The sequence below is a fragment of the Epinephelus lanceolatus genome, chromosome 3, assembly GCF_041903045.1.
Source record: "Epinephelus lanceolatus isolate andai-2023 chromosome 3, ASM4190304v1, whole genome shotgun sequence".
Classification (NCBI taxonomy): Eukaryota; Metazoa; Chordata; class Actinopteri; order Perciformes; family Serranidae; genus Epinephelus; species Epinephelus lanceolatus.
Genome location: NC_135736.1, coordinates 29,772,501 through 29,788,862, shown reverse-complemented (window position 1 = coordinate 29,788,862; position 16,362 = coordinate 29,772,501). Strand labels below are relative to the sequence as shown.

At 39.1% G+C, this 16,362-nt stretch overlaps 1 protein-coding gene across 1 annotated transcript in view; it reads right to left on the bottom strand.

The window, feature by feature from the left end:
- Positions 1–613: 613 nt before the first annotated feature.
- LOC117254584 (polyunsaturated fatty acid 5-lipoxygenase-like) overlaps positions 614–16,362 on the bottom strand; it is a 16,245-nt gene continuing 496 nt past the window's right edge. Inside the window, exons 2-14 of the mRNA XM_078166745.1 lie at positions 16,072–16,270; positions 15,831–15,909; positions 15,417–15,539; positions 15,202–15,305; positions 14,549–14,715; positions 13,925–14,068; positions 12,517–12,720; positions 12,223–12,309; positions 11,940–12,109; positions 2,209–2,330; positions 1,941–2,041; positions 1,028–1,198; positions 614–793 (exon numbers count right to left, since the gene is read on the bottom strand). Coding sequence (XP_078022871.1) covers positions 614–793; positions 1,028–1,198; positions 1,941–2,041; positions 2,209–2,330; positions 11,940–12,109; positions 12,223–12,309; positions 12,517–12,720; positions 13,925–14,068; positions 14,549–14,715; positions 15,202–15,305; positions 15,417–15,539; positions 15,831–15,909; positions 16,072–16,270 — 1,851 coding nt within the window. The remainder of the gene's footprint in view (positions 794–1,027; positions 1,199–1,940; positions 2,042–2,208; positions 2,331–11,939; positions 12,110–12,222; positions 12,310–12,516; positions 12,721–13,924; positions 14,069–14,548; positions 14,716–15,201; positions 15,306–15,416; positions 15,540–15,830; positions 15,910–16,071; positions 16,271–16,362) is intronic.

The following is a 16,362-nucleotide window of genomic DNA, read 5'->3' as shown; positions in this document are numbered from 1 at the left end:
ACAAGGACAGAAAGAAGCACCTCCCTCATGGAACACAGGATCATTGAAGCAACACCTCTTTCTGTGGTTACAGGAACCTCCTGTCCTCCATGAAACTGAGCTTACTTTGTTCTGAGTGACAAGTACTTGTTTTTCACACGAGATGAAAGAGACACAGTTCACTTTAAAGTTTTGTCCTCTAGTACTCGCCTGTTTTTCTAACATACAGATACAGAGCATGCAGTAAATCAAGCAAAACATAGGTACCTACATTTATTTATACTTCATTATGACAGTGAGTCATAAGGCACAGTTTACTTCTAAAGTGTTACAATCTTAATGCAAAATAATATTTTTCCCCACAGTAACTGAGTTTGATAAGAGATCCTGTATATTCACCAACATACTAAGAAGATCTAAGATGTAAATTATGATTTAAACCATGATGATTTTCCCCACAGTTAAATCAGTTAGGTTATATAAAAATCACAGATCAACATAAAATGATCACATGCAGTAGCTTCCTTCCACCATAGTATCAGTTAAAACAGAGCATGCAGTTTTTCCCTTTCTCATTTTTGTTAATATGAAGCTGAATTTGGCCAACAGCTGAGGAGGTCACACCTTATGATATTCAAATGGTCACACTATTTTCTATCTTCTCTGGATCCATGTATGTGTATGGCACCTCCAGACTCAGGTTTCTGATTTTGATGCGTGCACTTAACACTTGAAGCTCTCCTTGAAAAGCCTTTATCAGCTCGCAGGGCATCTTCTCACTGAAATGGTCCCCTGGGTACTGGCCAAGAGGGACCTAATGAGATTAAAAATATGTTTTGAAAGTTGTTGTTTTTTCCCCACTAACATTCAAATGTTTATCAATTGTGGACTACAGGCAAATTAATGCAGAGTTGTAGGAAGCAGGCAGGATTTTTTCCGTGGCTCAAAGAGGGTATTTTTGCTCTTATGACATATTAACCTTCATTACACAGCTTAAGCATAAATGTGATTTTTGTAATTACATTTTTGCGAGGTTTTGGACACTTACATCGTCAGAGGATGGTTTGCTGAGTAACCACAAGGTAGACATTCCATTAGCTGTCGTGCCCTTGTCAGGTAATGTGTCCATCATCGTGGCCTGACTTGTTGTCCCCTTTTTGGTTGGTGGAGGACAGTACAGGGTGGTGGGAGCGTTGGGCATCCAGCCACCATAGTCATACTGCAATGATTAAATGAATGATTGAGAGATAACTGAGTATTAGTCTTCGAAGCCATGCCATATCAGTCTGTTTGTCAGTCAATCCACCACTCTTGATCCACCCTGAAATATTTCAACAACTATTGGATGTATCCCATGAAATTTGGACTGCAATTAAAATTTGTACAGACATTCATGGTCCCCAGAGGATGAATCCTAATGATTTTGGTGATCCCCTGACTTTTCCTTTAGCACCACTTTTTTGTTTTTCAGAGAAATGTCTTGGCAACTTTCTGTTGGATTGCCACTAACTTTGGTTCAGACATTCATGTTGACCTCAGGACATACTTTGGTGATCCTCTGACAGTTACTCCAGTGCCATCATCAGATCAAATTTTATTAGTCCAACACTTTGGTCTATGACCAAATAACTTCAAAACTAATGACATGCCCATCAGCCTCAGCTGTACTTTGTGTTTTGTACTAATCAGCAAATGTTCACATGCTTAAATGTTAAGCTAAGATTTTGATTTTAGTAAACATAACACCTGTTAAAATCTGCATGTTAGCATTGTAATTGTTCATATATTAGCATTTGTTGCATTTAGTTCGAAGCATCACTGTGCTAAGTACAGTCCAACAGGCCTGTTAGCATGACTGTAGACTCCTGTTTATGTGGTCAGTCTCTCCAAAACCTCATCAACCCATTCCACAAAAATAGCAACATTATAATTGATCATCCCAGTAAATTTAAAGGCTTCACCTGTCCAGTGTTCACAGCCGAGTGTTGTGCTGAGCAAGTGAAGATCACCATGGTGACAAACTTGACCAACTCTTCCACTTTGGTAAAGCGCTGGGGAATTCCTGAGAATTAGAGGAAATAAACTGCATTTTACTTGCATCTCATCTTACTTAAAGATGCCTAGATGATTAAATTAAAGTTTGACATATGTTTGCATGTTGATTGTTTAATATAAAATATAAATATGCATATTTCTAATCACTGAGATTGAGTGTTTTTTTAAACCCACCTGAGCTTGCTTTGGAAAGGAATCCATGTTCAAAAATGTCCGAAATCCACTTCTGCAGTTCAGAGTCTTTCTGGACCTCATCATCATTCTTGTAGTAGAAGCCGAGCACTCCCTGCACAAACCTTTGAGAAATGTGAATATGTTCTGTAAAACACATTCCTAGAACTCTTTTGTAATTTAATATCCATCTCTTTAAAATGATCAGTTCTGTTCTTTTTAAGACTTTGATACAACATTCAACACAGTGGATCCTACAACTTTAAAGGGAAAGTTTTAAATCTTCAGAAATTTGCCAGTTCACTTTCTTGTGAAGGGTTAGATGGCAAAATTAGTACGATAATACATTAAGTATGGAGCTACAGCCAGATGGTTATTAGCTTAGCTAAGCATAAAGACAGGAAGCAGGGGGAAACATTTGGAGCCGGGCTTTAAATTTAAATATATGCCTACCAGCACCTCTACATTTTACTGATGTACACATTGTCAGGGCTTAAAGTACTCCGGCACATAGACATATATACAGATGTGATAGGTAGGATTTTGGCCTAGTAAGGCCATCATCCAGTTTCTCCCTCTCAGGGAAGCTCCATCCTCTGCCTCTCCATTAGCAGGCACACACCTGGAGACTATTCTCATTAAGAGTTTATATTCAGGGAGCACTAAGGATGTCTCTTGATAATCGAAATAAGCGAAATAGAATTAATAGAAGGTCAAAATGAGAAACAAGTCATATGGTGTGGAGACTTCAATGCTCATAGCACATTATGGGGAGGAGATAAAACAGACCACAATGGGTTGGTAATAGAGGAGATAATGGATAATAAAAATTTGGTATGTTTGAATGATGGCTCTTCAACAAGAATAAGTCATAGATCACAGTCTAATTCAGTATTAGATCTAACTCTGGTTTCACAAGAGATTGCAAGCATAGCCATGTGGCAGGTAAACAAAGACACAACAATAGGTAGTGATCACTATCCTATAACATGCAAGGTGGGTAGAGGAGAGAACAGTGTGACAGTTAGCTCAATAGAAAGGTAGATATTCAAAACAGCTGATTGGGAAAAATTCAAGTATCTTAGTAAGGAAGGTATGAAGCAAGTGAAATTAAATGAAGATATTGATAAAGTGAATAGGGACATAACAGAGGTTATAACTGAGGCTGCAAAGCAAGCTATTGTTGAGAAATGTGGAAGGAAAAATAAAAGGCTAGTACCATGGTGGACAGAAGAGTGTGCTAAAGTAATCAAGAATCGAAACAAAGCATTTAATGAATTCAAAAAGGCAATGGATTTTGATAAGTTTGTGGAATACAAAAGAGAACAAGCTAAAGTAAGGAGAATAATCAGAGAAGCAAAAAGGAACTATTGGAAGAAATATTGTGAAAGTCTTGGAAAAAGCACTCCCATCAGTGAGGTATGGGGAGTAATTAAAAAGATGAGTGGAGTGAGGAAAGAGTGGAATTATTCAATTCTGGAGCATGAAGGGGCATTAGCAATAAGTGATGAGGAAAAAGCAAGTATGATGGTTAAAATTCTAGCAAGAGTTCATAGTAATGCAAATCTTAAAGAGGAAGAAAGAAAAGCAAGAGAAAATACAAAAAGGCAGAATGTAGAATATCTAGAGAGCAATAAAGCTCAAGAAAATACGTTAAACTCTTTGTTTACACTTGATGAAATGAAAAGAGCAATTATGAAAGCAAAAATTACCTCTCCAGGAAAAGATAAAATAAGTTATACAATGCTGAAACATTTAAGTGATGATACATTAAAGTTTATATTGGAATTATTCAACAAGATATGGACTGAGGGAAAGCTTCCAAATGGTTGGAAATTAGCAGTGATAGTTCCAATCAAGAAACCAGGAAAAGAGTCAGGCAAAGCAACAAACTATCGACCTATTGCCTTAACTTCGCATTTAGGGAAAATAATGGAAAGAATGATAGTAGAAAGACTAACATATTACTTAGAGATACGGAATATGATATCAAAATACCAAAGTGGTTTCAGGAAAGGGAGGAGTACGATGGACCCAATAATAAATCTAGAGTCAGACATTAGAAAGGCACAAACTAATAAAGAAATAGTTGCTGCAGTCTTCTTTGACGTAGAAAAAGCTTACGATATGTTATGGAAAGAGGGAGTATTGATAAAAATTAAAAAATTAGGAATAGAGGGAAACATGTTTAATTGGATCAAAGATTTTCTAAATAACAGGAAAATACAGGTAAGAATAAATAAAAGTTTTTCAGAGTGCTTGCCGGTAGAGAATGGAGTACCTCAAGGAAGTGTGATTAGTCCAATTTTATTTTCTATCATGATAAATGATATATATAGTTCAGTTGCAAGTGATGTAGGAAGATCTCTTTTTGCTGATGATGGAGCAATATGGAAATGGGGGAAAAATGTAAAATATATTGTGAAGAGTTTACAAAGAGAAATTGATAATGTAGAGTCATGGTCTATGAAATGGGGATTCAGATTTTCAGTGGAGAAAACCAAGGCTATATTCTTTACCAAAAAGAAAAAACAGGAATTTGAGTTCAAAATATATGGGAAAACTTTAGAAAGGGTGAATGTGATAAGGTTTTTAGGAATTTGGTTTGGATAAAATAGAAATAATACAAAGTGCAGCTTTAAGGATATGTTGTGGGGCTTGTAAGACTACCCCAATCCCTGCATTGCAAGTTGAAATGGGAGAATTGCCAATAGATTTAAGAAGACTTCAAATAAGTTTGGTATATTGGGTAAATTTAAAAGGACATAAAGAAGATCATCCAACAAGGAGGGCTCTGGAACCATCATGGGAGCATAGTAACAATAAGCAAAAATGTATAGGATGTGACGTGAGGTGCAGAAAGGGAACCCAGGAGCGGAAACGGAGCCGGTTATAACAATGATTTATTTAACAAAGGGGCGGGTGAATCCACAAAAAATCAAAATTGCAAGAGTCCTTCAAAAAACACAAAAGACGTCCAGAGAGTGCTGGGCTGTGAGGGCACGGGAGGCACTGGAAAAAACGGAGGAGAGACACGGTTACAAAAACTCATCAAAATGCACAAGAGAAAGTTCACAATGTTACCAAACGGGAGCCAAGCTGATACCACGGAGGTTCTCTGTATACTCTGGCGTCGAGGAGTGTCTCAGCAGGCTTAAAGTAGGCGGCTTGATTGGCAAAGCAGAAACAGGTGAGTCCAATCACTCCTCGACGCAGAGCCATAATATGCACAGACTCACTGTCAGCATTGGAAAATATGCAATCAGGCATTTCAGGTTGCAGACAGGACCTTATGTATGAAATATTTGTGTTACTTTTTAAAATTCAAAGATTAGGGTTGCATGTAAAATTAGTTTGGGTACCAGCACATGTAGGAGTGCAAGGAAATGAACTTGCAGACATATATGCAAAGAAAGCTCTTAAATATGATAAAATTACAGCAACAACTAAGATGAGTAAAGCAGAAACTAAGACTTTAATAAAGCAAGAAATCAAGAATATATGGCAGAAACGTTGGAATAATGAAAGGAAAGGAAGAGATCTGTTTTTTATAAACCCCTCTGTAGGGGGACTGAGACAGGGAGGCAGGAACAGGAGGGAGGAGGTTATTTTATCAAGGTTAAGATTAGGACACACAGGACTAAGTAAAATGTTATTTGTGATAGGGAAACACAGAAATGGAGAGTGCAGTGTTTGTAAAGAGGAAGAAAGTGTTAAACATATTTTTATGAAATGTCAAAAGTATGAGAGGGAAAGAGAGAAATTAAAAAGAAATATTGAGGAAATAGGGATGGAATTTAGCATAAAAGAAATGTTAGATAAGCCCTCGACAGATAGAATAATGAGTAGAGTATTTGAGTATATTAGAAGTACAGGACTAGATAAACGAGTATGAGGTTTTTTTTTTTTTGATTGTTTTGTTTTTCCCTTTTATTATGCAAAAAGTAGTATGTAAGCCTATACAGTAATTACACAGACCGAAGGGTGGCAGTAATGCACTATCATAGTTTGCTACTGCCGTTAAAAAAGAAGAAGAAGAAGAAGAAGAAGAAGAAGAAGAAGAAGAAGAAGAAGAAGAAGAAGAAGAAGATGATGTCGTCTCTTGATGCATTTTCTGTCCAGGGTGGCTGAGGAGCATGTTAGTCTCCTGAAGGTATGATTTGAGGCTACTTGTTTTAACTTTGTGAACACTTTAAAATATGTTTTTATTCATCAGTTTTACTTTGTTTTTACTACAGCCATTTTAAGCCACCTGTCGCCCAGACCCTGTAGGCCCGGTTAAGCTAAGCTCACCGCAGGGATGAGACTGGAAGCCAATATCCTGAGGTGAAAGTTATTACCTGGTCCAGCTGTGAAACTTAACACATGTATGTTGTTTGCCTGTGATAACACTGGTTTACATTGCAGTTACCTTAAACATCCAGTCATTGCATGAGCGGGAGCCAGATCTGGGTTTCATTATATACTGCATTGTCGAGGTAAATATGAAGTGCAAGGTATTTAGAAACGATAAATGTTGTAGTTCTGTGGCTATTAATTGTTTTAAATTCTCATTTTAGGGTTGTATAGCCACTGCTGTTTTGCCTGCCGGACAAACTGTTGCCAGTTATACCTTGCTTTTGTATGTGAATGTTTATCATTCGATTCAGCTACAGGTGTATGGGCTGTTGTAAATGTTTTGCCAAAGGCTAGGTCTTGTTAAGAGAGATGCAAATTTTTGTGCTGTGATTTATCCCAGCTTCTGACCGTCTTTTTGTCTCCTCTTCCTCTAGTGTCCTGCTAGACAGACAGGTGTGTGTGTGGGGGTGTGTGTGTGGGTGTGTGGGTGTGTGTGTGGGTGGGTGTGTGTGTCCGGGCCTTTTGGGAGCACCCAGGTAACTCCCCTACATGTCTGGCTCTTGTAGTAACGGTTGTGCTTTTTTTTTTTCTCCTTTTTAGCGTTTGTGACCTATTGGCATTTGCTCGAGCTCTTATTGTGTTTCATGAATAAACTGCCCCAAAACCTGATTTTTAGCATACATGTTCAATAAATTGCCCCTCCAGTCAAAGGTTATGGCTCTATATTTTATTTATTGTGGGGAACCTATGGTATCAGTTCATTAATTATTTGGGGCTTTAACCCCTCACCACTTGACTCGGTTACACGTAGAAGCCGCATCTAGAGCTGAGCGGTACGTTGACGTTGCCACCATATTGGATGTGGCAAGGCTGCGCTGTAAACTAATACAAGTAAATGGACTTAATTTCATAAAGTGCCTTTCTGCAAAGAAATTTACGTTAATGCCTCTTGTTTATTCATTCACACACACTAATATACTTGGGAAACAGTTAGGCACCAAAAATAATGTATTTGATCCTCTCAGATGGCTAAGATAAGAACTTTATTGATCCCACACAGGAGTAATTCATGTTATATCAGCTATAGAGAACAAGGTAGTGCCAAAAAAATATAGACGGACAGCGGTAGTACAAAGACCCACATCATACACGTGTGCTTACAAACGCACTCCCTCTCACACAAACACGAAATGACATAAAATCAAAATCCTGTCCCTTGATCAGAAAGGATCGATTGCTCATATATATTCTTTAATAAATAACTTGAATTTGCAGCCTTTGGAAAATATAAGAACACTTTGGGAGCAAGACTTGAATAGTCCCTTTTCGGAGGACACTTGGAAAGCAATATTGAAGCAAGTGCATAAGTCATCCCTATACTGTAGACACGGTGTCATTCAATTTAAAATAGTCCATCGTTCTCACCTTTGTAAAATGAAACTGGCAAGAATCTATCCTAATACTGACCCCACCTGTGAGACTGAACCAGCGACCCTGTTTCACATGTTCTGGGACTGTCCCAGTCTTCGTGCTTTTTGGGAGGCAGTGTTTGGATCTCTAAGTGAAGTGTATGGTATCACTGTTGAGGTACAACCCATTACTGCCTTGTTTGGTGTTAATGCTAAATGGTCATCTAACATGCACAATGTGATAGCATTCACAACACTTCTGGCATGCCGCCTCATCCTGCTGAACTGGAAAGGTTCTAAACCTTCTTGCCATACTTGGTGGCTGAAAGATGTACTGTTCCATTTAAAGCTTGTCAAAATAAAATACCTTACAGGGAAGCAAGTTCAAATTCTACAAGGTATGGGGACCCTTTTTAAATTATTTTGATAATTTGAAGGCTGTAAATGACTGGGATGAACAAGCCTAGAAAAACAGGCTGCATCTGTAATAACATGTATGTGGTTTTCTCTTTTTTTTTTCTTTTTCTTTTTGGTGTCTTTTGTTACTAGATGTACCGCCTCTTGAATAAGGTGTACTACATGGTGTTTGTCTATTTGTCTTAATTTTTTTTTCTCTCTCTGTTTTTTGTATGTAACCATAGAAGATGTTGGAGGGGTGGGGGTGGGAGGGAGGGATGTTTTGTTGTTAATTTGTTAAATGCTAATTAAAAAAAAAAATCAAAATCCATACATTTCCAATTTTCAAAGCCAGATTTATTTATCTCACACACAAATGAATAACCATGAATAGAGATACACACAAACACAGTCTCTCCCTCTCATACTGTCTTTCTCCATCCCCCCTCCACACCCACAGTCTCTCCCTCTCCCACTCTCTCCACACACATCCACACAGTCTATCCCACTTTCAGAGGCCGTTTACACGTTGCCGGCTATTTTCATAAACGGACATTTCACCGTCTCCGTTTTCAAAAAGATCTTCGTTTACACTTACCCGTGTATATATACACAAGAGCATGCCAAACCTGTAGGTGGCAGTGTGACAAGAAGCTCAAGCCTTCCATGTATCCATTGTCACCATAGCAACATAGGTCGCACTTTTGACACAGGCGCAAGTTCCGGTGCATACTGTGACGTCGACTGCCTATAACTCCGTTTATCTCCATTTATCTCAGTTTACATGCAAACGCGCAAGTGGAGTTTTCCAAAATCTCCACTCTGGCTGGAGTTTTTAGAAAGACTCATTTTCAGAGGAGAAATCTCCGTTTGCGTGTAAACGAAGGAAGATGTCTCCGTTTATCAAAATCACTGTGTATGTGTAAACGGCTTCTCATACTCTCTCCAGATTAGTGTTGTTACAGTGCCAAAATTGGGACCCACGGTATGATACCAGTGAAAGTATCACGGTTCTGAGTAGTATCACGATACCACGGCAAAAATTAGGCAGATGTGCCTTTTGTCATTTATAAAATGAACATATCAATGATATTTCAATGGAATAAATTACTTATTGACTTATTCATACTTCAAAAACAGCATCAATAAGTGATTAACATAGGGGAGATCAAAATAAAATAAATAAATAAAATAAAAATCAACCAGCTACCCTCCTCCCCTTCATAAGTAAAGAACAGTCCTTTCATAAATAAAGAACAGTCCCTAAACTGCGGTGAGCTTTGTGGACCGTTACCTGCCACAAAGAGAGAAATGTGAACGGCTCATTTCTCCTCACACGCCGCATACCTGTGTGCCGCCATGGCAAGGCTGTTCAGGTAGCCTATTTCTGGGCAGTCATGACGCCAATTTATTCACCTGGAGCCGGGCTTTTCGGTCGCCGGTAAGCCGCTATCTTGCGCTGCAGAACACTATGGCTGTTATTGGCCAGCGCATGGACACTCACCCTCCTTTGATTGGACTTTGAACTTATCCCACAGTAGTGGCACCATGTCATGTACCCTGGTGTTTAAGTAGCAGCCTACTGCGGTCTACCGTTGGTACCAGTATACCATGCAACACTACTCCACACACATCTATACACAGTCTCTCCCTCTGTCATACTCTCTCCACACACGTGCGCACACACACACACACACACACACACACACACACACACACACACACACACACACAAAGACAGCATTTCTGCCCTGACATTTTTTATTGTGAGATATCGCCACCGCGTTGCAGTCCTGCATTCCTCTCGAACTCCACACCCTCTCACCTGCCCGTGCGCACTCCTCTCTCTCTCACTCGCTCCACTTAAGCCTGTTACATTTCTTAAAGGGCCATACGCACTCATAACAATAAATTGATTTTTTTTGATGGAAGAGCCGATGGTTTTAATTAATGGATCAAAGAGCCGCACACTGATAGGCAAAGAGCCGCATGCGGCTCGCGAACCGCGGGTTGGCCACCCCTGCTGTAGCGTCTGCCAGGACGTGTGGAAAGGATGACGGCAAACCACCGTTTATTACTGAACAGCACAGGTTACTGTTGGCCGTAACCACGTCAAAACAACCCGCAAATAAGAACTTAGCTGTAACTCCAACTGTGCACTCCTGCTCTCTCCTCCAGCTATACACACACCAGCACGCAGCCCTCATTCCCGTCACACTCGCACCTCGCCCCCCTACCTATACTCATTCAATCCCAAACATGCCATTAACTCACAGAATATTGACATTATAACAGAACATTTACTGCAGGGTCACTACAATACATATGCTACATATATGTATATATATATATATATATATATATATATATATATATATATATATATATATATATATATATATGCCACATGTATATATGTATGTATATATATATTCAGTGGCGATTGCTCTAAGACTGCAAGGGAAGCTCAGCTTCTCCTGAAATGTCAAAAAATAAGTGGTCAGATATGTACTGTTGTGTTTACATTTCATTGACTAAATATGCGCTAGAACGCGTTCAACTTTTGTTCAGAATCAGCTACTTATCACAGGTCACTGACGCCACTTTCTTCTCATTCATTCCCGTAGCGTCACAGTGCATTAAAGAGTGTCGAAGCTCAGCGTCCAAAGACTTCAATGGGGAAGCATTGAGTGGGTTGTTCCACTGCAGCGAAACTAGACAGTCATTGGATAAATGCTCGGTTTTGTCCCGCCCACAAACAGCTGCTCGCACAGCAGCGCAGCACGGCACTCATGTTGAGCTTGTGTTGCGTTCAGGCGTTGTCACGTAAATAACAACTTCCAACACTTAAATAGGTCATAGCACAAAACAGCAGCATGTCAAATGACTTTTTACTTTTATTATATTCAATAAAATTGTATGTTCCTAAATCTTGAGACACCTCATATGTAAGCTAGACAGACATTTCACCTGCTCATTACTGTGCACACATGTATTGTATGTACTTAGTCCTAAAGAGCCCTTCTGGTGCCAGTAGATACATAGAAACATCCCAGCAGGCTGTGCTTTGCAAGCATACAAAAAGTTTCACGCATGTGAAAATTATTTTTCATGCGTGTGCTTCACCTCTGCTGCTACAACTCCATCCTAGGGGAAAAACTGCTGTGTGCGTTTTGTGCAACAGGTGGATGTGGTAGTCTACTGGTAGAGTAGAGAGAGAGCTAAGTAGCGTTGAAGTAGAGTAGAGCAGGGCAGAGAGATGGAAGCAAAATATATTAAACCCGGTGTTAATACAGCAGAACTGGAGAGAGGGGTCTAAAATAAACAGAGGTGGGCATGGCTCAAGTAGGGCGCAAAATTATAGACAGACCTCTTCTGAGGATTGAAGCCCTGCATTGTGTACAAATGTAAAAATGACAAGGGCTTGTTTTAATGGGGACTTATATGCTGCAACTGTTTCATGCTATACAGTGGCCATGATTTAAGAAATCCTTGAGAAAACCAATTGAGTTACATAGGAGTACAAAAGCTAGCTAGTAGTGAAGGCAGGATTTGGGCTTTTATTTTCCAGTATCAGGACACCCATACTACCTGTAGATGATATCCCAAAGCTTGAGTCCATCATCCCTGTAATAGAAGTTCGGCACATCCTTCAGCCCACGCTCAGCGATGTCCTCTGGTATGCAGAGGGAGGTGTAGGTCACTGAGGACAATGATCTCTGCAGGAGTGTCACCAAACCCTCTCCACCAGTGGCTGCAAACTAGCAGACAGTCAAATATGTCAGGAGTATAGTTAGAGACAAATACTGTGCATGATACTGAAAACAAACATTGTTTATGTAATGGTCTACTGAGTGTGTTGGTCTTTTTGTACCTTTGTGAAAACTCCATTGTCGGATATCAGATGATGTCGAGCCATATAGTTGATTTCAAGAGTGTCGTGAGTGTGAGGTATGAGGAGCTGAGGGGAAGAGCAAAAATATGTTACTAACAGATTTACATGTTAACCAAGTCAGTAATCTTGATGCTACTTTACTATTTAGTAGTGAGAAATACTTAAAAAAATACACACACTAAAACATTATGATTTATCAACTTTAGAAGATACAAAATCAGCAAGTCAAATAACCTACAACTACAGTAAGTTCAGTATTCTCCCCTCAGTTACCTTGTACAGTGGATGCACCATGGGCAGGTTGCGCAGCAGTGACACTGCAAACACTTCAGCCAGCAGATGAGTGCGCAGCAGGTGAGAGTTGGCTTGATGCTCATTGAAATCTGCACTTCTCACAAAAATCTTGGCCGTCAACCAGTCGTACTCAGGATCAGTAGGAAGGAAGATGGGGTTGTCTTCTGCTGGAGTCTGCTTCAGCTGCAGGAGAAGGAAGGAGGTGTGGTTCATTTTATATATTCATATATTGCCAGCACTGGTCAATATTGTTCAAGAATGTAAGTGAATATTCACTACTTTTATCATTCTTACATACATTAATACTTTTGTTTCATGTAAATAACACTGACTTGACTTTTGTTTGTGTCAGACTCAACTGTCAGCCCTGGATGTGGCTATTGGAGGAACTCTTTTTTACATGGCACATGCTCAGGCAGGAAGAAATGAACTGCCACTCCTTGCACAGAGACTTCATAGCTGCCATCTAGATACTAGCCATGCTAGTTGCTTCTTGCAAAGGACACAGTATCTTACTTAAAGAACACTTTCATTAAGGTGGACTCCTCCTGTCGCAGGGGAACTGCCATGTTACAGTTTGAATAATTGCCTTAAAGCTGTAGTTAGTAAAAGAAAGAATGAAGTAATTTTTTTCTTATAAGAAATAATTTTTTGTCATATTTGCTGAAACTGTCACTATTCTTACAGAGGAACATGAAACAGATAATCTGTGAAAAATCAGCTCTGATTAGTTGTTTTCATTGAGGCGTGGTGGATTCTTGCAAATGCCATTAGGGGCACTGGGCAAGGCAGAGAATGAATGTTAAGATATTCTAGCCCTAGTTCTATTAGCACAGGTCCACCCTATACTGGACTCTGTAGGTAATACTCTCCTCCAATCACAAGCCAACATTTGTCCCATGGTGCAAACAGTCACCCAAAATACCAAGCACTGCCCACCGGACAGACCAGTTTTCTTGTTTTACAGCTAAACAATACATTGAAATATTGACCCCAGCCCAAGGCTAAGCGGGACCCATGAAAAGGTCTGTGGTTTATCCTTAAATGGGATCAAGCACAACCATTTACTTACAGAGTTATATCACTGACAATATAAATTATTTGTATTTAAAAAAAATGTGTTGTTATCATTAAAACACATTTTAACATGCCACCCCTCACAGATTTTGTGAAACGGTGGGGTCCATCTGACAGCGGTCAGATGTGTTAATCCCACTTACAGTAATTGTGTCCCCCTGCCCATATTTCCTAATGGCTGGCCTGTTCAAGATATAGTTAGAGTTTCAGCAAATAAAAACTTGTTTTTACAAAAGTTACATGTAAAACTACAGCTTTAATCAAGACTGTTAAATCTTGGCTTTTAGCCATATTTGAGTGCTATTTTCACCTGAATAGCAATTGGCTTCAGCTTGTCCTCAGGTGTTTTGTGGAGCAGGACGAGGGGAGCCATCAAGTACTGCTGCTTCTCATCAATGATGTTTGCTTTTACTCCATCCAAAGGCTTGTAGTCACACAGGAATATGTTGCCTTTCTGTTTAAGCGAGGATGAAAAATGATTTGACTTACATGCGTACAGTGTGGATACATAAACTAAGTGAACAACCAGCTGTGTGACTTTCTCCATGGTAATAATTTATTTGAAGATTTATTCAGTCAGGATTTAGAGTGCATCATAGCACAGAGCTTCTTCTGACAAAGGACTCGTCTCTGTACTTGTTTTATTAGAGCTTAGTGCCACATTAACACAATTGACCATCAAATTCTGCTACAGAGACTGGAACATTTAATTGGCCTTAAAGGTTCTGCACTAAGCTGCTTTAAATCTTATTTATCCGATATATTTCTGAGGCAAATTGTGATTTGTGATATTGGGCTTTATAAATAAAGTTGAATTAAACTGAAATTGAATTGAATAAATACAATTAAAATTGAAAATTGAATGTAAGTACAACATGCAGCTCCAAAGTTATTATGTGTAAATACTAAGATCAGTCAAGGTCAAGACAATCACCTTCATCTCATCTGCCAAGCTGAACTGATCACCGGGGAAGACCATCTCGTCAGTGACAGGAAAGTTATCAGGCAGAGCTGAACAGCGTTTGATCAACATGGGGTTGACACCATTTAGATACTGGTAGCCAAAAAAATCATCATCCCTCCAGTGCTGCTGGACATAGTCTGGAAAAAGAGTGGAACTTCCAGTGAGTTTTAAACTTTAGGCTAGAAAATCTTGGTCAACCTCTGTTATCAGCTTAACGGTACACTTCATGTGAGACTAGACAATTGTGAACAATGTGTTACTCAGAATTCTCATTTTTATCTGATGGCTTTTTTTTCTTTGGTGACATGGTAATTATTTCATCTTGTTTTATATCTTGTGTTTGGATTTTATTACTTTATTACTTGTTTAGGTAACAAAGCACTTTGTAGCTTTGTTTGGAAAGGTTTCAGATCAGTTTCAGATTCTCTTTATTAGTCCTCTGTAGATCAACAAGGTTCAGTAAAATGTATTTGGACAGGAGAACAGGGCAGTTCAGCAATGAAATCACTAATTGCAATAAAGATAAGAAAAAGTGACAATATGTTGGAAAAGAAGGTGTTGTAAATAAAAAAAAAAATATCATTATTGGTATGCATACAGAACTAACTATTCCATCAACCCACCTGATATGTGAGTCGATCTTCCTTGCATCGCCACACTGATAGCAGCAATATCAGGCCATTTCTCCCTGGAATTAGCCAGTCCATCTAATTTCAGATGAATCAGGCTAGAAAATAAAAGCAAAGAGTAACTTTATTATGATTTCTTAAATCTTTTTGATTGGCAGGTACAAAGTTACCTAGATATATAGATACCAAACAGAATTTGAGGACTTTACCCTGTCCCTAGAGTGTACACAAACTCTATGTCCTTGGTGAAGGAGAAACGGACATCAGGAGGCAGATCAGAATAGCACATTGCCTCCATGCAGTCGGGTATTCCCCTCGCATACACATGCCAGCTGGGTAAAAACAGAGACAAGGAGGTGATGAACTTTGGATAGTCTACCAGTGTATGTGCAGTTTTAATTTAGAGTACACAGGTATAATAGTGTCAGAAGTGTCACATATTCAAAAAGATTCAGAATTGCAATTTTGCAAAATGTGTTATAGTATAATATATTTTAATAAACCCTGGCATGTGTACAGTAACAATGTCATATGGCAGATAATTTATCATTATATATCAGGAATATATTCAATTATTTTTGGGCTGCATGCAGATAAAATGTGAATAAACCCTGAGCTCTCACCGATACTCTTTGTCTTGTTGCTCCAGCTCTTGCTTCCGAAATTGAATGGCACAAGAATGGTCTTCAAAGTCTCTCAGAGCTCAAAGAAAGAACCAAAACAAGGTTGTTCATTTATTTACAGTATGTTTTCATAAATTTACTTCAGCCTCCTTACTGTCTAGCTTGCAGAATTTGTCTGTCTTTGATATCTTCTGTAACCAGTGAACAATGTACAGGATGCAGACAGCAAATTTCCACAAACCTGTTCCCTCTCTGAAGCAGTGCACCTTGCTGTCAGTGATCCATCTGTAGATGGGAAAGTTGTAGGTGTGTCCCTCAGGGGACTTCACTTCCACCTTGGCTGGGAACCAATCATCCTCGAGAAAGAGGTACGTTTTTTCCAGCTTTATCAGAATCAGCTCTCCAATGGAGACAGGGCAGGACACAGTAAAAGTGGACACCTGGAGTGATGACAGAAATGGTTCAAGAACATTTCAAGAGATGAAGAAAAAGTGTATTTGATAACCATGAACTAATAATTAACAATAATTAG